Source organism: Eumetopias jubatus, unplaced genomic scaffold (genome assembly GCF_037043125.1).
Source record: "Eumetopias jubatus isolate StellerSeaLion01/CBP00866 unplaced genomic scaffold, mEumJub1_p1.0 scaffold_2, whole genome shotgun sequence".
Classification (NCBI taxonomy): Eukaryota; Metazoa; Chordata; class Mammalia; order Carnivora; family Otariidae; genus Eumetopias; species Eumetopias jubatus.
Window position 1 is genome coordinate 153,111,934 of NW_028274808.1, and position 23,133 is coordinate 153,135,066.

General features: G+C 35.0%; 1 protein-coding gene across 20 annotated transcripts in view; it reads right to left on the reverse strand.

The window, feature by feature from the left end:
* ADGRL3 (adhesion G protein-coupled receptor L3) overlaps nt 1-23,133 on the reverse strand; it is a 492,209-nt gene that overhangs the window by 113,932 nt on the left and 355,144 nt on the right. For 16 of the 20 annotated variants that reach the window (XM_088020841.1, XM_088020839.1, XM_088020844.1 and 13 more), the window contains 3 exons: nt 22,593-22,778; nt 19,591-19,629; nt 1,028-1,211 (listed from right to left, as the gene is read on the reverse strand). In XM_088020841.1, coding sequence (XP_087876967.1) covers nt 1,028-1,211; nt 19,591-19,629; nt 22,593-22,778 — 409 coding nt within the window. The remainder of the gene's footprint in view (nt 1-1,027; nt 1,212-19,590; nt 19,630-22,592; nt 22,779-23,133) is intronic. The other 4 variants (XM_088020848.1, XM_088020847.1, XM_088020845.1 and 1 more) reach the window with 1 other exon arrangement.

A 23,133-nucleotide genomic window follows, 5' to 3' on the forward strand; every position in this document is an offset into this window, starting at 1 on the left:
TCATTGAGAAATGCACCAAAGCTAAGATGATTTCCTAAATCACTGAAATATTTCTGAAATCAAAACACTGGAATTAACTTCTATTAATTTATAGTAGTCAAAATGAATAGTAGTTCAATATTTTATTTCGAAAGTATTTCTTTAGTATTTTATTTTTTAAATAAAGCAAATAAAAACTATTAAACAGGTAAATAAGAACACAAATGCATCAATTATAAAGCCTCAGATTTAAAATTCAAGCTCAAATTCTTATACTTTGTCATTTCCTTTATCTTCAAAATATTATTTTCTTTTGTGAATTAAGTAAAAGTCTCTTTATAATCTAAAGCTGCACTATTATATCAATATTGATATATCTTTAAATCTAATTAGTTTGAAACAGCTTTATCAAATCTTCTGAAATAAAACTGTCAGCTACATCCTTATGCACAACAAAATAGATTTATAGTCCTTATAAGCCAATAACACAATTACAAAAAACTGTTTTATCACCTTCACTAAATGACTAATTTCTTTATAGTACATAATTCAGAGACATTCTTTTTTTTTAATTTAATTTTATTATGTTATGTTAATCACCATACATTACATCATTAGTTTTTGATGTAGCGTTCCATGATTCATTGTTTGCGTATAACACCCAGTGCTCCATCCAGAGCCATTCTTATTCTAACTGATGTGAACCATAGGCACTATGTTAGGAGGATAAAATTTCAAATAGTACAGTGCATACATAGATACACACAGACATAAAAAAACTAATTAACTAACTAACTAAAGGACCTCACTGTGAGTGATCTCAGGCTAACATATCCAATATTGAATATCCTAAGGAGGATAACACACAGGATTACAAGGACGCTTTTTAGCCAATGGCAGGTGATATCCTTCTAATTATAGAAAAAATAATCACATCTCCACTGAAATAAAAATCACTCATAATATCTGCACTACCATAGAATTTTTTTCTTTTCTCTCTTCTGCTGTCCAAGGGTCTCTGGCCCTTCTGTATAACAAGGCCACTTACGAATATTGTCTGTGTTCTCCCTGACAATGTCAGTCTTCAAAAGGTTATCAGCCAGCACAAAAGCACTTTCCTCCACAGTGTCAAGCAACATGGTCGCTGCCCGTAGTTGATCGCTTATAGTCAGGTCTCTCCACGCATTTGAGGCTTGTGGCTGGAGGAGGTTGTTAACTGTCTCGACCATCGCCTACAAGAGGATGAACAGAATGACAGAGGTCTCTAGTGAACTCACAGAGCTGTCAGAAATCCAGGTGTACATGTTGCTCAGCAAGCAAGGATCAGCAGTGTGCATGAGTTCAGTATTGTCCCAGCCTCCCCTGTGACATGCTGCAGCAGAAGCATTCATTATTGTGTTCTGTTAAAGCCCTAGCTGAGACTGCAAGGCAAAAGAAAAACCAGCTTTTGTTTTGAAGGACAACAAATAGATCCATGCTTGCTTCATAGAATCAATAGCAAAGGCTTCAATAAGGCTACAATCACATAATTAAATTATTTGGCTGGAGAACTGTTGGCAAGTAATTTAAACCAACACTTTTATCATATCACCCACAAAAATGATTTTTCCCCCTATATATCACCATAAAACTAAATGCTGAATATAGCAGAGGTTAAAGGGATGACAACAGACAGGACAATACAAGAATTTGTTGCCTATAGGTTGAGGACTCACTAAGCAAACCAATTTATTTTTTCTTAGCCAGCTGGTAAAATGTCAGAATGGGAAAAATATCAAAGCATACATACTCCCAGGGGCTTGGGATATGTTACATGTGGAGAAAAACCTTCTTCATGCTGTGTACTATTAGAGAGGGGAATAAACATTTGGAACTTGCAACTTGTGGCCCTCAGGTGTTTTTCCCTTAAAAAAAAATCAGCAATAGGTACACATAGAGATAAAAAGTCACAATTCTCATTGCTTCGTCCAAAAGAATCACCTCCCTAGTTACAATTTATATATTTCCCGTGGTTAGCTTTATGCTCTAAGTTACAAAAGAAAAACAACAACAACAACAAACAGTTCTCCCAATAAGGTTTTCTTAAGGTTTCATTCAAACAGAGAATTGCAAAATAGAAAAATACAACACCTGCAGTTTGAAAGTGATCATCCCTGAACCCGTTGATTATGAAATATGCATCTAATCGAGAAATAAACTTGAATAAACAGACGACACAGGCAATTTCTAGGCAGTGCATGGGTGTTTTAAAACAAGCCTTATATTATTGACATGTTGGCAGAAGGATTAGGAGAGATTGAAGAAAAATACCCATTGCACTACAGTGTTTTCTTCTGGCTGGTGTTTTCATAGTAACCGACTAACAACTGTTAAAAATTCAGCTTCATAATGAAACACCTTGGCTGCCAATTAACACCATCTTCAAAAACTAATTTATCTTTTCATAAGAGTTGTTTTTTTCTTGATATTTTTCCCAGCTACTCCAAGTTCTGGCCAAAAATTAACATCACTGGACTTTCATGTAAAATACAGTCCTACTTGCAACTTGAGTACTTTGCATCATTTAAAAACAAACAAAAAACACCAAAAAGATCTCTCATGAGTTCAATAACTGGGCGTTTTCACATAGTGTGCTTAGTTCTGTCATGTGTTCTGAGTTTAAAGCATGACCTAGAAGCCAGACAAAAGCATTTCCGATCACAACAAAATGATTTGCTTTCCAGGAAGTTCTCTGTAGGGATAATGCCAACAGGATATGCCAAAAAGGAGGTGCCACATAGGAAACAAATGAACAAAGCAAGTTTAGGTATTTTCAGAAGCCAGAGAACATCAACCTCCTGATTGCAAAGAAGTATTCTTTCTGTGATTAGATGATGCTCTGAATTCATTAGAAATGCTCTGAAAATCCCACACACAACAGAAATTATGCCTGTTCTTTAAAGGAGCAGGCCATTGTAACATGAGTTAAGAATCTTATACCGATTAATTTAAACCTTAACTCAGGGAAAATTTTATTGGGGATAATGCAATATTTCTACTCCGCTCTTTATTTTTTTTTTTTTAAGAAATGCAAAAGGAGGGAAAAAGAAAAAAAAAAAACAAGAAAAATAAACAACTATGGTCAACTCTGAGAATGTTCCAAATAGCTACCTGTTTCCAAAGACTGCTTTATGTAAAATACCATGTTTGAATTGATAACTAATGAATCAAAGGCACCCCTTATTAAATTATCTTAATTTTGCATACAAAAATGTATGTGCTGCAGTATTTTTTCATAGTTATAAATTTTAAGTACATTTACAACAATTGCATCTTCCCAAATAAATCATAATCTTTAAAGAAGTTTTCTATTAAGGCCCAAATGATTCCCAAATTTTTATAGAAATGACAGACATAATATATGGTCCTAAAACCTGGATGGTTTAGGAACAAATTTAATATTTATATTCTTCTTTAAAAAAAAGCACGTGTTGTGATTCCTTAAGCATCAACATAAGGAAATTTCAACACAAGGGTTAGGAGACGGAATTCTGTAGTCCTAAAATCAGAATATGGGATTGGGAACCATATCTGCTGAGTTTGTACCTGGACTATGCCACTTACTAGCTGTATGATGTTGGGCAGGTTATTTAACTTCTCTGCACCTCATCTGCAAATCAGAGACAATAGTATACCCATTTTATATTGCATGGCGATACAAATGCATTTATGTTGCCTGGCTCATAACACATGTTTAAGGTGTAATCTTATGTTGACTTTCTTTGGCTATCTAAGTCCAGCTTGGGAAGAGGAGAGGTCTTCACTGAAGGAAACACAGGTAATACCTGATAATTACAAAATATCTGTTCTGAAGTGAGATCCCAGAGGAATAACTTCTACAATGTAACCTTAATGAATAAACCTGTTTCACAACTTAACTACTAAAGACTATAACACCTGAAGCTTTGAGGAATAGGACAGTACAGAAACGCGTATATTAAATAATTCATAATGTGTGTTTTAGAGGTTTGAACAGCATGGATAAGTCAATTCTAATAGCTTTATAACAAATGCAGTTTGTTTAAACTTTCCAAAGTTTGCTGACATGTCCCTGTGACCAGTTTAATGAAAGCCAATTAAATAGTCACAGCCTTCAGTGACAAAAGATTATATTTTGTTTCCTTGTACATTTTTGCATTTGTATATTTTACCCACAAATGATGACATCTGGTCATTATGTATGTGTGTGTGGTTTTTGTTTTTGTCAAACTAGTTATTTGCATTGCTTTCATTAGTTCAACAACATCTCTTTTTTATTTTTTTAATTTTATTATGTTATGTTAATCACCCTACATTACATCAATAGTTTTTCAACAACATCTCTTTAAAAACAGGTTGATTTTCATTTTATTTGGTTACAAGGACATGGGCCTAACTATGCTTAGAACCAAAGTTGAACAGGGAATGTACAATGAATTTGATTAAATGAGGTACTGGGACATCATTTACTGTCCAACAGCTCTCCCTGACTTCTCTTTTTGTGCTATAAATATTTTTCTGATCTAAAATTTATATGATCAGGTTGGAAGAAAATACACTTGGTCCAGCATTGATCATAAAGAGAAGACTTGATCCACGAGAACAAAAAAAAAAAAAAGAAAGAAAAGAAAAGAAAAACAAATCACTTAATGGTTTTGATGTGTACAGACTAAAATAATCTAAAATTCTGAAAAGTTAATTTAATCAACAATGTCCTTGTCAGAAACTAAATGTTAACTCACTTTATTTTCTTTTTCAAAACACTAGAAAAACTGAATAGGAGATGGCACTGGAAATTTGCATTCTAGTTGTCACTAAATTTCAGTGTCTTTGGACATATTTATGTTTTCTAACCAATCAATAAAGTGGGAACTACATGAGAAAATAAGTTTCAATATGTTTCAAATTGAGATAGTCAGGGGCATTCTGCTATTAGATATCACTCTTCTCCATTATATAGTTTATGGCTAGACTTTAAAGTGACTTTTGACTGTTTCTAAAAAATCAAATATAAATTAGAAAGTGTAAAAGTGACTTAGATTCATACCAGGATTATGAGCATACCATATCCTTTTGGACATATATTTGCATTACACAACCTAATTGGACCTTCTTATCATAAAATTCAGATCTTAGGCAAATTCATTTGACTAGTTTTACCCATAGCATATAATTATAGTATGTTTGTTAAAAGATGTTATAAAGTGTATAATCATACTATTTCAAAAGGGACGATTTACTTATTTGCTATAACTACTGTGAAAATTTGGGGGGAACCAGCTATATATCTCTCTAGTAACAACTTCTGTCACTATTCCAAGAGGATGTGCTTGTGAAATACCCAGGATCAATGATGAGAGACCTATCAATGGCACTTCTTACCCAGGTAAACAGTAAATCTTAAACTAGGTAAGCAAAATCACCTGGAGAACTTACTTACCCCTCTTTCTTCACTTGAAAACCACTAAACTAATGACCCAAATAGAACAAATGCTTGTGTAAAGATATGTAACTTTAAGGGGTGCGGGGGTGGTTCAGTCGGTTAAGCATCTGCCTTGGGCTCAGATCATGATATCAGGGTCCTAGGATGGAGTCCCGTAGGGCAACGGGCTCCTTGCTCAGCAGGGAGCCTGCTTCTCCCTCTCCCTTTGCTCCCTCCTGCTCCCCCTGCTTGTGCTCTCTCTCTGTCAAATAAATAAATTAATTAAAAAAAAGATATGTAACTTTACCACCACATTTTTCTGAAGATAGGCTTTTTAATCTTATGCTGGTTCAGGTTTTAGCTCAGGTACAAAGAAGTTTTCGATTATCATTATAGCTAGGGAGAATCCCCCCGACCCTTAAATCTGTTAGCTGTTCTGTTTTCTTTGTGTCATGAATCATTATCTAAAGTATCTAAAATGTGTATTTATCTACACAGCTATTTCAGATCTCTCACTCAAGAAAAGGTATGCTTCATGAGGGTGGTGACTCTGTGTCATATTATAAGTGCCCAAAACTCTGCCTGACACATGATAAGTTTTCAATGACTCTGCTGAATGACTGTCATCTAATGAAGATTTGTACTTCAGTGAATCTTCTCCATTTTCATACCAGCAGGAAAAAAAAAAAATCTCTGAAAGTATTGATTTTATTGATTTATTGATTTTATAAGAGAAAAGAATATGTAAGTACAAATGGAAAAAAACCCAAAAAACAAAAAACCTAGTAACTAGTCAATGTTATCTGAATCATTATCATTTAGAGATTCAGTGCCATAATGGGTTCCCATTTTAGTACTTATTCACCTTGAATAGAACTATCCATACTCGTGGTCTGGCTTTCTCATGAGATTATCATGTTCTCAAGGGAGAGGGCATGTTTACTGGTGTTTTCCTAGGGTAAATTTTAGTGCCTTGAGACATTTTACGTACTCAAAAAAATGCTCATTCAGCAAAGATGATCCTTTAACTATCAAATCATTAATGACCTTATATATAATAGGAAAATGAAAACATCTTCTAGTGTTACAACTTTTTGCCATGTCTCCCAAGAGGTGTTCTGAGAGAATCTAGTGTTCAGATATCACATGGTTTGGAAGGAAGACAAGGCTGAGTTAGAGGGAATTAAGAAGATAATCAGAGTTCAAAAAGGAGAAAAGCAGAACCACAGGCTATTGTAGTAAATGCAAACCACTAGGCATAACAACAATATATTCTACAAAAAGCTTTCCAAAATGTTTTTAAGTGTACCAAAGCTCACTTTCAATGTAATTCAATGAGGTCCTATTAAGTATGTATGATATGCACAGAACTAGGGAAGTCACTGTTGGAGGAGGTTAGGAAAGAGAAAAGAAAAACAGAGTCAGCCTTCAATTTGTCTACACTCCAAGGCAGAAGGTAAGCACAAAATAGAGCTAAAAACTCACAGCATATGGGACAAAAAGCAATGAATTCTTACAGAGGAAGATCAAGAAAAGATCCCAGAAGGTGTGTGATTTTGAGTTAGACATTAAAAGATGAATAAACTTTCCTCGATGATGCTCAGGAAACCTGAGGCTAAAGGACATAGTAAGCAAGTTAATGCCTAAAACAAAACAAAGCAGGTACTAAGGCAAGGGATGTATTGGGTTTGGGATGAGGAGAGTGTGTGGTGCGTGGAAAAAGAGTGTAGAAAGATGAGTATGGTGGGAGAAATGGTAAGTAGCAGTCAGATCTTAGGAGATCTCCAGTATGACAGAAGTTTGGGCTTTACTGCATAGAAAATATTCAGCAAGTAAATATATTTAAACAAAGGAGTTATATGTTTAGATATGTTTGGAGTAGAATTATGAAGATGTCCCCCAAAGATAAACAGAATGGAAAATGAATCCTATATTAAGTTCATTCATTATTTTTTTAAAGTTGTTTTGTGTTATAATAAAGCAGACATTTATAAATATGCAAATTATCATTAGGCAGACCACTAGAAAGTTGAGCAATTATTTCCTCTCAGTGGATGAATATAAGGTAATAAATTGCTGACATCCTTTTGGAAAACTCTCTAGCAATATAAAATTTTATTTTACTCTTTACTTCTACATCTTTGTTTTTTGATGTGTGATGATGCAATATTTCTTCATCAGTACATACTGTAATCATTATGCTGAACATGGCTAGTTCTTACATATTATATATACAATTATGTTTGAATATTTTCTTCATGTATAAACCTCAGGATATGCAAAGAGAAATGTCTTCTGTTCTCTGCTCCCATCCACTGCTTTCTGACTACATATGATGTGTGTGTGTGATAGTATATTATATAATATATAATACAAAATACATAATTACATATATAATATAAAATATAGTTTATATTAATTTATAATTTGAAAAAATAAAACTTTTCTTTAATTCTTCATTTTTGACTTGATATGAAGGTTAACAGTTAATAAAATAAAATGAGCAAAAGTTTAAAATCATTACTGAATAGGGCACATTGTACTCTAATCTGTGTTTATATATTGATTCAAATCAAAATTTTAAAGGTCAAATGTTAGAGGAGTCTTCAAAACAGTTTTGAACTTGCAGAGTTTTTATTAGAAGTCAAGTTGAGTGACTGATATTTACACATCTGATCAATAACCTAAGGTTCTTTTTATAATCACTGTCATTTAATATTATTAAGCATATAAAAACTACTAATCTCTGAACTCCCTTTGATATTACAGTGAAGTGTTGGCATTTTCAAGTCTTAATTAAAATTAGATTATATAACACAACTAACCTTAATATAGTGATAAGAGCCCTTATCAGTAGAACAAGATGAACCTAAAATTTCATAAAGACTCCCTCTTTAAGAGATCCCTTGTTGCTTAAAAATGTACTGTTTTTAGCAAACTGTAATTTATTGTACTATTTAAAAAATCCCATTTAGGGGCGCCTGGGTGGCTCAATCGTTAAGCGTCTGCCTTCAGCTCAGGTCATGATCCCAGGGTCCTGGGATCAAGCCCCGCATCGTGCTCCCTGCTCCGCAGGAAGCCTGCTTCTCCCTCTCCCACTCCCCCTGCTTGTGTTCCCTCTCTCACTGTGTCTCTCTCTCTCTCTCTCTGTCAAATAAATAAAATCTTTAAAAAAAAATAAAATAAAAAAATAAAAAAATCTCATTTAGAATTAAATGATTGAATGCTGTCAAATAAATCTATATTGTGTTACAGGAATTAAATAGAGCTATAAACTTGACTCAAATTTCTTGTTAACTCAATATTTATTCAACAAATATTAACTAAGTATTTTCAACTGGGATGCTGCAAGAAAGACAGATGTTCTCCCATCCTTAAAAGTGATGACAATATAGTGACGTCAGACTATTAAACAAGTAGAAACATAGCAGGCATTCTAATAGTGGAAACACAGAGTTCAAGCACTGCATCGAAGAGGCTCCAGGAAGTAGAATTCCAAGCCTAAATTCAACATTGACCAAAGAGGCAAAAGGTGGAGTATGTGCATAGAGATAGGGAGGGGAAAGAGAACAAACACCTCCAAGGAACTGAAAAGATTTCCTGTGGCAGAGCAGAGTGCAATGGGTTCAGTGGCAAGAAAGTGAGTGAAGGCTAGTTTTCAAAGTTTGCAAGCCATGTTTAATATGTACAATTCTTCTTAAAAGCAACAAGAAGTCACTGAAAAACTTAAAGTAGAGGAGTGATATAAATTATAATGGTTAATATTTATTGAGTATTGGAGTACCTTGTTGGTGCAGTCGGTTAAGCGCCCAATGCTTGGTATTGGCTCAGGTCATGATCTCAGGAATGAGATCAAGCCCCACAGCAGGTTCTGCACTGAGCAAGGAGTCTGCTTAAGATTCTCTCCCTCTGCCCCTCCTGCTTGTGCTTTCTCTCTCTCTCTCTCAAATAAATAAATAAATAAATAAATAAATAAATATTTTAAAACATATTTATTATGTTCCAAATTCTCATCTGAATGCTTTAAGCATCAGCTCCTTCCTTTAATTTTGACAATAACTCAATGAGGTAGAAATGAATATCCTCACCTTGCAGTGAGAAAACTAAGACTCAGAGAAGTGAAGTAACTTGCTATAGGTTAATTAACTAACCAACGCCAGAACCAGGGTTCAAATCCATACATTCTGACTCTGGGGATGAAGAAAAGTAGAGATTCCACAGGCATTTTTTAAAAATTTGTCGATTCATTAAAGTCAGTTGGTAAGGAAAATAAAGAAGCACAGTGCACAGAATTTGAACGTAGGCCATGAGGTGGCACACATTTAAAATTGGAAATAAAGAGAAGCAAATTTTTGTTCTTTAAAAGGTGGAGGATGCCTATTTTGAGTGCAAAGTAAAACTTGAATGGAATCAATTTAAAAGGTCTACAGAAGCCTGGTAAGGGAGGAAAGCCTTCCCTCTACTTTACCCTCTTCGTGTGGGATATACCAATTTAATGCCAAGACCTGAAAATTAAACCATTAGATAAACAAAAGAAAAGCATACAAATTTTATTTAATATTTTTATGTGCATCTAGGAACTTATATAGGAAAAATAAAGGCTTAAAAAAGCAGTTAGGACTAGCTAGCAAGCTTACATAATTTTTAAAATAAAAGAACAATACATTTGTGAAGAAGTAACAAGATAAAGGAAAAGGATTTGAGCTTTCAGGAACAGTAGGTTGCGGGAAAGTAACTAGGAAGTATATAAGGGAAACTAATGGAAGATAAGGATTAATTTCATATGTTTGTTGCTTTCAGCTCAAAATAATCAATATGCCTAAGTGGCATATTTGGGGCATGTTCTTACCCCCTCAGCTGGAGCTTACTCAAACATCTCTTCTTGACATAGGTTTAGGTATTATGAAGTTAAATAAGAAGCAAGCTATTGGTATGTCTGACCTTACCCAGAGAAACTGAGTAGAAGAAGAAGAACCCAATCATAGAGGAGAAAATGTAGAAAGAATGGTCAACATCTGAGATGAAGAAAGCAGAGCCAGAAGAGTGTGGTATGACAGAAGGTAAGGGAGGAGAGTTTCCAATGGTTTCAAAATAAACTCGACCATAAAAATATCCAAAACGCTCTTCTTCTTGAAATAATAATGACTCTAGGTATTTTTTCTGAGAACTGGTAGAATGGTTGTGAAATAAAGAGAAAAAAAACCCAGAGAAGCTGTTCTTGAGGGACCATCAGTTCAGTTTTATGAATTTTTACTTTGAAATAGGACATATAAATATATAAAATAATGTATGTTAGTAAAATAAAAGAAGTATATGCTTGTAAACAGTATTGTTTAGAAGTACATAAATTAAAGCCTGAAAAATCTGTTTATGGGACAGCAGCACCAACCTCACCCAAAGAAGAAATCACTTTGAGAGTTTGTTGTAGATCTCTCCAGACTTGTAAATATTTACACATACATACCAACAAATGTGATCACTATAATCATGCTGTTACCGATTGGTTTTTGCTTGCCTGTTTGTTTTCTCCTCTAATATACCACACCCACCTCTCTAAATCAACACAAGACCTACCTCATTCCTTCTGTGGCCTAAGGAGTATTCCATTATTTGGTAGAGCAGTTTATTCAACCCATTTCCTACTGATGAAGAATTAAGTTGTTTTGTTTATGTAAACCATGATATGAGGCTACCCTGTGATTCTCTCTACACATTTATTCATTTCAGTGGAGGAATGCTGCCCCATTATGTGGTTCTGCCACAAGCTACTCCCAAAGTCCTTATTGTAAGCAGACAGAACAACACTGATCTGTGATTTATAACAAGATTTATGAAAAAAATATTGTAAAAACATGGATAAGAATAAAAATAGCCTTCTCTGGTAGGCTATTTAAGAGGCTGATAATAGTGACTGTTTTGAAGGAGAGTTGGGGAGAGAGAGAGGGAAGGCAGGATTGTACTACACAACTCCAGGGGGCATCCTCCAACTAGATCACACTGTAAGGGGCACACCCCCGTCAGCAATGCCATGGCCATGGTGAGAAGACATTTTTATTATTCTTACTTTTTGAATTTTAAATGATGTGCCTATATTAGTTATTTAAAAAAAATAACTACTACTTTCAAAAAGAAGAAAAATGCTATCTGAAAATGATTTGAAATCACCTTTTCAACAAAACGATTGCCCAAGACCATAACTAACAAAATGATCACAAGAGAATTTTAATCTGTAGGGTTCAAAAGTAACCCAAATGGTCTTAAATCTATGGTAGGTTATTATATCAAAAGTGGATGAAGATATCAATATGTACCATGATATGAGAAAAAGAAGTATTTTTGGTTGCCTCTAAGAATGCTCGCTGCCCAACAACACTCTTTGACTTAGACATAGAATCACTGTGCACTGCCCACCTATGTGTCTTTTGGAACATTCTCAAAAGAGATGAATCTTTCAGTTACTTGTCCTTCTCCTTCTTCCCACGTAGAGATTAGCATGAAGAGATGACTGGAACCTAAGTAGCCATCTTCTCATTTTGAGGATGGAAGCCCATGTGTTAAAGATAGTAGAATAGAAAAACAGAAGCAGCCTTGGTCTCTGATGTGGAATTTTCATGCTAATCCTGGACTACATTGTCTGCATTTCTTTATATGCATATGAATAAAGCCCTGGTTTGTTTAAGCCACCTAGTTAAGTTTTTGTACTACCACATGTATTAAAATTCATACATTAGATAAAGGAAAATATCAAAATTATAACTCTGTTGGGAGCAGTACTAAAAAATCATTTGTTTGGTTCCAAGCCATCAGGCAACTACTTTCCTGCAAATTACACCTTAAAACTTCCATTTCTTTTCTGACCTGCACCAGAAAAGGTAATGATAACTTCAGAAAGTAGGGTCTTAAATCTGCAATGCTATTTTTAACATCTTTTTCCTTCTGGTTAGCTTATGTGATCATAAATATATTAAAGAAATAACAAAGTAAATTGATGTGTATTCTTTTTGTGTTTGCACAGAAATACTATTTATATTTTATGTATTCAAAAACCTTTCTGCAGGTAAACCCTTCAGAAAGCAATGATGCATTAGAAAGGACTTTAAATCAACAATTTTACAATTAAGTAATGACCCAGGCTCTGATAAAAAATTACAAGTGAGAATGCAACTTGGTGAAAAGAAGTGGGAAAATATTTTTGTTTTAGATGAAAACATTTTATTTGAAAACAGAGGGGTTTTTTTTTTAACCCTCATAAGAATTACTTCCTGAAGCATTCATAAACCACGTATATACAAAGAGCAGCTGGAGCATTTTGTTTATTTATAGGAAATGTGCAAAGTGGAAGAAACGGAAATGACTCTGTAAAGCAGCCCTCACTGGTTGACCTGACACATTCACCCCAGAAATTTTGAGAGATTCCCAGAATGACGTTCTTTGCACACATCAGAGTAGCCTCTCCATCATCCACATTTGCCATCGCCCTGTAGAGGTTTTTTAATTTTTAGATTGCTGAACTGACCTGTCCAAGTTAAATAATAACCTGTATAACTTAACTCTGCATACATTACAAACAGTTTTACTGTCTTTTGAGTCAATGATTGCTTTGTAACAGCAATTAAGGACTATAACTTATTGGGCAAAATTCTTAGGACTTCTGTATCTAAAGAAAACTACTCTGGTTTTGCAGATGAAAGTCACTTTCTTTGATCTCAATGTCTTTTAGCAATAGGTTCAGAGCACCGAACACGCAGGGTGCAGATTTATATTTTCTCTCTTACTGACACAAATCAAGTGCAGATTTATCAAGCTGTGAAATATATTAAGTTCACAGGGTTTTAACAAAGGGTTACCAAACCTCAAGGACCTGCTGTGATTCAAACTACTTTCAGATGTCCTTTTAATTATATTAAATGAAAGTTTGGGTTGGCTTTGATGCTTATGGGCAAACATCGAAATCTCTTGAACGAGCTGCTAAAAGTACTCCCTGTTGCTGTAGTTAATATACTACATTGTATGCACACCACTAGCCAATTTATTCTAGCCACTTTAACAAGGATATCCAGCCTGACACGCCACACAGAATAGTATCACAAGTCAAGCAAAGCACAAATCATTAGAGGACTCTGAAAGTTGTTTGACATGCACCACGGAGCTCTTTGTCACACAGCCAATTAAGTGACCAAACAAGGAACTTGAAAATACTCATTAATTTCTTCCTAGCAGTATAAATGGAGGTTAGAATCCTTCTTGTCTTATGCACCAAAGGCAGACAAGTAAAACGGGCATAATTCAATTTGCACTTTGTCAAAGGTGCAAGTAGCAACTTTGGTTCACAGAAAAGTCTGCATTAAAGACCCAAAAATTAAAGGAAGAGGTAAAAATGTTTAGATAGTACATATCATAATATAGCTATATGGGCTCTGGGATTTTTTTTTTTTTTAATTCAGCAAAAATTGACATTCCTTTTAATCGCTGAGAAGCTGCATCAGCATTTCTGAGCAGATTTGGCAGCCCTTGACGTTACTTCCTCCTGTGTGAAACGAGAGAACCTCGGTCGCCTCCTGAATGCCATGCTCTGCAGGTCTTCCTTGTTCCTTCAGGCTGCTCTGTGGCCTCTCTTGTTGCCTTCTCTTCTCCCTGACCTCTTCGGGTCTGACCGTGTCCTGGGGCTCAGACCTAGATTCTTTTCTCTTCTCTCCCTATGCTCATTCCCTTGATGAATTCACCTAGCAACAGTGGCTGCAAACACCACCCGAAGTGAAACATGGCCAAACGATTCTTTCTAGCCTGACCTCTGCACTGAACTTCATGCTTGTCTATCTGACTGCAGATTTAACATCTGTGTTGCACGGCTAATGGGAATCTCAAAGTGGACGTGCCCCAAAGTTGAAGTTCTTGTTGTGCTTGTCCCAACTTGGTCACAGACAGACCCTCTCAATAAATAGGACTTCATCTTTCTAGCTGCTCATGTAAAATAATTTCTGTCATTTTTGGCTCCTCCTCCTCTGGCATCTCACATACCACCCCTAGCAAGTTCTGTTTGTTACCCTTAAAAAAAAAAAAAAAGATCCTGAACTTGAGTAGTTATGTCAGCATCTCACACTCCTATTCTCTTTGCCCATTATTGTCCTTGGTCACCCTGTTTCAGCCCTTAGTTTTCCTGCAATAGTCTACTCTTCACTTGTAAAACACATTCGTTCATGTCGTCACTCTGCTCGGAAAACCACAGTGGTTTACCGTGTCTCTGGGAATAAAAGCCAGCGTCCTTACAATGCTCTTTCAGATCTGGGCCCTTGCCATCCCGCACATTCATGCTCCACGACCCTCTTCTCTTTCACACTGGCCTCAGGAACTGTCTATCTCTCTGCTAGAGGGCTTTTTCCTGCATAGCTGCATAGTTCACTCCTTCACCTCCTTCAGGGTTTTGCTCAGATAATCACCTCAGTGATGCATTTCTTGCTTTCTTTTTCTTAGTATTTATCATCATCTCATATGCCATATTTTTCGCATACTTACTGTATTATTTATATTCTGCCCCTAGAAAGTTCACCCTACAAGGGAGAGCAGGATTTTGCCTGTTATGTACATTGTTGCATTCCCAGTGCTGAGAAGGTTATCGGGTCCCTGTGCTCAACTATTAACTCCTGACTGTTTTTGTTGTTAACTACTCTGTGGTTTATTTCTTTTTTTTTCCTGTGATCAGATTTGTGTTTTTTTTTAATAATTTTTTATTGTTATGTTAATCACCATACATTACATCGTTAGTTTTTGATGTAGTGTTCCATGATTCATTGTTTGTGCATAACACCCGGTGCTCCACGCAGAATGTGCCCTCTTTAGTACCCATCACCAGGCTAACCCATCCCCCCACCCCCTCCCCTCTAGAACCCTCAGTTTGTTTTTCAGAGTCCATCGTCTCTCATGGTTCGTCTCCCCCTCCGACTTACTCCCCTTCATTCTTCCCCTCCTGCTATCTTCTTCTTCTTTTTTTTTTCTTAACATATATTGCATTATTTGTTTCAGAGGTACAGGTCTGTGATTCATCAGTCTGTACAATTCACAGTGCTCACCATAGCACATACCCTACCCAATGTCTATCACCCAGCCACCCAATCCCTCCCATCCCCCACCACTAAGACAGATACTGTTTTTCCATGCTCGTGCCTAGGATAGAGATCTCTAGGGGATAGTTAAGGTAAAACAAACACTAAATTAATAAATAAGTAATGAACAAATCATAGTTCCAAACTGAAATAAACAGATGGCTTGTTTCAAATACTTTGTAAGTTTTTTTAAGATTTTTTTTTTTATTTATTGGGGGGTAGCAGAGGGAGAAGCAGACTCCCTGCTGAGCTGGGAGCCCAACACGGGGTTCAATCCCAGGACCCTGACATCATGACCAGAGCTGAAAGCAGATGCTTAACCGACTGAGTCACCCGGGCGTCCCCAAATACTTTGTAAGTTTTAAAGAACACAGACCCTCTACCTTTGAAGAAGAAGAAGGTGGCAGAGGAGGAAGAGGAGAAGAGGAGGAGAGGAAGGAAAGGGACCAGGGTGTGTGTGTGTGTGTGTGTTCATTCATTTGCATCTATCTACCAATTTTTTCTGATCAGTTCTCAACCTGATGGTGCAGTTAATAGCAGATTCCAAAGAATGACTCAAAAGATTCATATGGATAACTGTATGTACTTATATCTTCCATTAAGCAAGGTTGACTGCAGACCCTCCAGGGAGTATGCGCAGCCTCTGAGATCTGGAGAACAAAAGGAATTGCTGATAAAAATTAAAAAAAATACTTATTTCCTTAGTAGGGAAATGTCCTGCTTCTAAAGCCATGAAGAATGAATGTCAGTAATTCTTAATATTTCCTGCTAAAGAAGAGAACAATGCACACAAATATTACTACTTAAAAATGAGAAAAAAATGTAAATCTAAGCGCTGGTTACATTTAAAGAACATGAAATAGCTGTTCTTAAGTGGTTTGAAGTCATATTTTCCTCCCAGACTCTCATGCATCTCTTTTTGGAGCCATGTGACTTTTTACTGGTTCAAGGACTATACTCCCAGAACCCCTGTCCCCATTCCATGACTGGAATTAAGAACTTTGGCAATTCACCTGTACTAGAATGGCTATAATCAAAAAGACAAAAAATAACAAGCGTTGCTGAGGATGTGAAGGAACATGCATTGTTGGTGGAACATTGCAAAATGCTGCAGTCACTCTGGAAAACAGTTTGTCAGATCCTCCTTTAACAGAGAGTTACTGTACTTCCTATTTGTTTTTCTCCTCTCTTAATATGGCAATTTTTTGATCACAGAGACCTCTGAAAACAAAAGGACCTCAAAGCAAATTATGTGTTTATTTGCACTTAATCAACAGTACAAAAATGATTATCATACAGCCATTTCAACTCAATCTCAAACAAAAAGGAAAGAAAAAACTATTTTAATCTATACTAGCCCTGAAATACAATAAAATAAATCAATAAACATAAACCAGAAGATCTATCCTGACTCCTAACAATAAATAATGAAGTCAGTTCTATAACAGAGATATCCTAGGGATTTGGAACATGAGATTCTGAGTCAGGAAGTCCTAGCTTTGAATTCAAGACCCCCTCAATTACTATTGCATGATCTTGTGAAAGTCATTTAATTCCTCCTGGGCTCCATTTTCTCCATTCTAAGTTAAAATAGCAATAATTATATCATAGGATTTTTGTGGATATTAAATAAGAATTTATGCAAACTGCCCCCCACAGTGATGGCCACATAACTACTGCCTAATAACTGCAGTTATTCTCAATAATAAATCATTGTTGATGTTGAGAAAGGATTGAAGGCACGTTAGAACAGCCGTATTAGTGCCATGGGTGCCAATGTGTGACCTTGGGCCAGTCATCTCATCTCTCCAGCTAACTCATGTTCATCTTTAAGGTACCTTCTATTTATACATGACATCACAGTAGTTATCTAATATACATATGTAACACAAGCCTTACTTGTCTTCTCTGGCATAAAATTTAACACTCTCTTCTTAAATGAAGGTATCTCTTTTGCCCAAGACATGTAGTGATTTCTTCTTCTTCTTCCTTTTTTTTTTTTACTATGACTCATATTAGTTTCTATCTTTTGATAGTAAACAAAGATTTCAGTGTAATCTAAATTAAAATGAAATAAGAAAAATATTGGACCCAATTGTTTGGTTTTGTTAAAATTTTGGAGGTGCAAGCATAATGAGTATTGGGGATCCACATATTATTTAAAAAATCAAAGCAACCACCATTTACTTGTTCGCCTACAGATCTGTTAACAGTTATCATGGTTGACAGATGATGGTCCAGATTTTACTGTCCTTTTTTTGGTGAAATAAACAAATATAGGAAGTAAAAAGTAAACAAATGGAAGGATGGATCTAGGCAATTCATAGAATAGACAGTGTACCTCTAAATAGTTAAAAGCTAAATGGATTTAATGGTCAAAGTCAAACCTAGAAGAATCATTACTTAAACCCATGGAAAGGCCACATTTTTTAAGAATCTCATGACACCTAAATAATTATATTTTTCAAATTTAATACATAAAGCATTTCTAGTGTATTTTATACCTATTTCATAGATAGCTCAGAATGTGCTCCAAGCAGAAACACTAGGGACATCAGCCAAGTCTTTAAAATTCAAATAGACTAAAGTTTAAAGTATGATTTACCCTAGAATTTCATGGAGTAATAATCTACGTGACAACGAATAGAACTAATGCCATGTCTTAGTGAGCAGAGCATTTCTGCTTCACAAATATTCTGTTTGTATTTGGTCTTATCAGATGTTTAGTCAATAGCTGAAACATTTATTCACAGCCAGTCAATTACAACACCAGGAAATCAACCATTGAATAAACTGTGCTATTAATTTTCCATCAGAGATTCATGTTTGAATGGCCATGCATTTCATAGATTTAAATACTGAAAGTCTGATTATCTGCAAGGCCCCATTAAGGGGATAGCATAGATTGCAATCAAAAACAATCCTAATATTGCTCAAAAAAGATCTTCAGCTTTCATTGCTGAAGAGTACTTCAACTTCTCTACCTATTGTACATACTAAGAGGATAGGTTTTCATGTGTGTGTGTGTGTGTGTGTGTGTGTGTGTGTGTATAAAATTCCCAAAGCCTTAGGAGAAAAAACAAAACAAAACAAAAACAAAGGAATGTTTCTTATACCCAGAAATTCATTAATTTATAAAGTAAAATGCACATTATCTAATATCTGTTTGATGTAAATTATTTTCCCTCTTCTTTCTTGAAGCCCCTGGCTCCTTTCCCATTCCTTAGCTCAAGATGACATATAAGCCTCAACTGCCTGACTGCTGTTGAGTCTCATATCTTTTGGGGGCTCCTGTACATATGGAATTAAATTTGTTTTTCTCCTGTTAATCTGTTTTACATCAATTTAATCATTAGACCAGCCAAAGAACCTAGTGGGAAAAAAGGAAAATTTTTCCCACTTCTACACTGCCTTCCTGCCTTCTTCCCTTGTAAAAATAACTATAAAGGTTGTTTCTAGGATCTTTTCACACAGAACCCATAAACATAGCAATGGTTTCTACACTGCTTAGAAACAAATTACAACATGTTAACTGGAGAAAAATCACATTTATATCAGGACTAAAATGTTTACAGTGAGTGGGAAAATAAGACAGTCACAGCATGGGTTGAACATTTTGGTACAGAAGCATGATATTCCAAATGTTCTGGACTATTCTTTGTCTTATAGAATTTTGATTATATGTCATTTCTGAGTGATTTGCTACTCAATATTAATTGGCCTAATGTATTAATGAAATGTTTTCATACACACCACCTCTATGAAGAAATGAGAGATTTATATATCACAACCAACTCACCTTTTAGTTGTGATCAAAATTGTCACATACCAAGTTACACCTCCTTGTTGGTCTGTATTCATCTTGTATATGACAGAGCATGGGCACTGCCAAATTTCTTTTAAGGCACATACACTTGCAACATGTCTCTCTATTCCCACCCTTCATGCCCTCCCTGAAATCCCTTTAGCTCAACAGGGTACACTATCTTTTTTCTATCAGATGCCCATAAATGCTACCACCAACAGAGACAATTCAACAACTTAACACATTTATAAAAACGCAGAAAGTACCTGGACATAGGCTCTGCAAGAGCGCTCTCTTTTCTGAAGCTGAATCCATTAAGACAGCAGATTAAACACAGAATAGAAAAAACAAGTTAGTGACAGAAGAAAACAAGAAAAATAAAAGAACACATCTACACAAAACACCTTATTTTGTTGTGCACTACTTTCTAGAAGAGAATGAAAGCTAAGCAGCAGCAGAATGTAAGCAATGAATGGCTTGAACACTAGTCGCCAGCACCCTTTCAGAATAACCCAAGTGAAAACTGGATGGTATAAAGTTGTTAATGATGGGAGGAAATCTTGGAATAAATTTAGTAGAAATTAGTAAAAATCATTATACTTCAGTCATTTGAAATGATTCATTTCACATCAGGTTAGCTGTTAATTCATGAGCCACAAATGAAGACATACGAAATTAAGTAAATTATGTCAAAAATTTGGAACCCACATTGTTTGTGGTTTAAAGATTATATAGATGGTTAATATGCACCACAAACCATATGTTCAAACACAAGAAATTTTGTTTATCAGAAAAATAGAAGTGCCCATTCATTATGATTATTCGGTTCCAAGGGAAAAATACCAACAGATAGGTAACTTTTGATTAGAAGAATGTGATTAATCTTCTGATTTATCACTGCTTTTATATCTTGAATAATTCCTTTTCATGGTTTTGACCAAAAACAAAAAAAAACCCAAACCGAACAAAAAAACTTAAACATTTTAGAAACTTCTGTGGGATAAGAAGCCTGTTTTTGTTTGTTTGTTTGCAAACAGAGTGATGTTTTTCTGGGCAAAAGGTTAATAACAACTCATATTCAATCCCATTTTTTTTCCTGGTGATAAAATAAATAAGAAGTAAGTTTAATTGCCCTGTTTGAATAAATGACACAAAATTTCAAGAATTAGACTGTGACTTTCTTCCTCTTCCCTATTTTTTTCCTTCAGTAGCCTTGATTGTTGAAGGAGAAAATTACCCAGGTTTAAGAAGCAGTTACTCTGATGCTTTTTGTGCGGTAATTCATGCAGTCTTCAATGAGCATCGAGCAGTTACTCCTCTAAAGAATTAAGTGAGGAATGAGTGCAAGTAAATTGCCAACGCTGTCATTTGGATCACTGACTCGCATCTTGGTTTTGCAGGACTCTAAACAGTTCAGAATTTCAATGTGGAGTTCAATTGATTTGTACCAAGTTGACTTTGCAAATCTGATGGGTTACAACGGCTTCAGGGAACAGTGGGAACCACAGGAAATGAGAGCAAGCCAGCAAGCGTGTGAACAACCTTTGCCCTCCCATCTCCTCACCCCATCATGCAAATTAACATATGACAAACCACATTATATAAACAATTGAAAAGAGCCAAATGGGAAACAAAAGAAAGCATTAAAAAGCTTCACAAATGGAAATTTGCCCATTATGTAGTTATTTGATATTCAGAGTAGGCAAGCTGATTAGCTGTAGCCAGTTAGAATGTGACATTAATTACCAGCTTTACCTGATATTGTCAGACATCAACACCATTTTTAAATAAAGATACAAAGTATTGCTATAACAAGTAATGTTATGGATATGTAACATTAATAGAAATCCTACTTCCAGTACATTAGGATAACAATAGCTGGTGGCAATATTCGTTAATAGCATCCAGTCAGCCTGGGTAATAACACATTAAAATCACAGCATGTCCAGATTACATAGGCAGCTGTGGATTACATTTTATTAGGGACTTGGTTGTGATTCTATCAGGGGCATAAGTGACAAGAATAACTCTTCTATGCTCAGCATGAAAAAAAACTTTAATAATAATTTATATCTACTAGATAAAACGGAATCTGTCTTCCGAGGATGAAACTGCAGGAAAAACCATATTTGCCGGATAGAATGTCAGGCCTTCCTGTAACAAACCATCATTATTTGAAAAATTTCTTCCATCTTGATCAGTGAGACTCTTAGTCTGGTGAGACACAAAAAACTTAACATATTAAAAGACCTCTCTCAAAAGTCATTTTTCATTCTAAAGGGGAAAGTTCATTTAGTGAATTCCCTAGAGGACTTTATTCTGTTACTGCCGAATTCTTGACTTTTTTAAAGTAGGAGGCCTATCATGACATTCAAGGCCCTAAAATCCAGTTTCAGTAACTGATCACTTCTACTACACAAATATCTTTCAGGGAACACACCTAGCAATCCTAGTATCTTTTCATTGGGGAGTTAATTCGCCATGTGATTTTATAAGGAATAAATTATACTCCTTAAAAAGATGTAAAACATACTTTACATATTTATGTAAATAAACTGCTTATATACTGGATAGGTTATATACAATAAACATATAAAATACTATGTTTATATAAGTGTATATTATATACTTGTAAGTAGAAATAAGAATATAAAAAATGTATCTTCTCTGAAATTTAAAAAATGAATTATTTTCATTATTTACAATTCAAATTTGCTGAAATACAATTAAACCTTCTAAAAGTGTTAACATAGTGAAGTAAAATCTGAGAAATTTAAATATCAAAAGGAAATATAAATTAAAACCTAATTACTTATCCCATGAGTTTTTAAGTATATTAATTAGATTAAATTATTTCATTTTTAAACATCTTTAATGAATTGCTAATATGCTTTCTCATTGAGGCTATTTTCTAAACTTCTACTTATTGATTAGACATTTATTTATTATGATTACTTTGATATAAAAGTATGAAAGAAAAAAAAACAAAATAAATCACATTTACTCATATTGACCTTGCCAGAATTTAGCATTCAAAACAGTAAGCACCAAAGAAAACAGAATTGTAAATTCAAAATGTATAATGAGAGATTATCACTTATTGTGTCTTTAGATTAGAGGTCAAATAGGGTCACCATTATAATAAAAGAGTGAAGCAGATTGAATATAACTAGTGATGCTCTTTAGAATGATCTGATTTTACAGAAAGAGAAAAATTAACAGAGAGCAGTCTCACTGATTTTACTATATATCTAAGCAAAGTCCTTACCTTGTTCAAACTCCGTGCAGCACTATCTTTTCCTCCTGGGGTCAAGTTCCGGAGTTGTACATCTAAGAGGCCTACCAGCTGGTCCATGGCGCGGACTGAGTAGGTGATGTCTCCAGCATTCAGATGATTTCTTGTTTGCTCAGCCAGCTCTCTAGCAATGTTGGCAGCTGTCTCTCCAGATTTCAACTGCAATTTTGAACACAGAATAAAAAGGAAAGAGACCTTCAATAAGTGACTTTATTGGTCTCTGTGAACAACAGTTCTTTGCATATGAATTATAATCAAACCAAGAAATAGTTTTTAAACTCCTTCTTCACCTGAAATATATGCCCTGTGTTTTCCTGTTAATCCATTTTTTTTTTTCTACAATACCTAACTTGAAATTTATGTCTTTAGGAAGCTCCCCCCTGAGGAATCTTACTTCTGAAAATTGTTCTCCCCTTAATTATCCATGTGAGTGGTCAAATCTAAGGTTTCCCTTTTGATTTTCTCTGTGGGTTTTTAAATCTGATGTTGGTAAATTTGTGTTATGACACCCCAA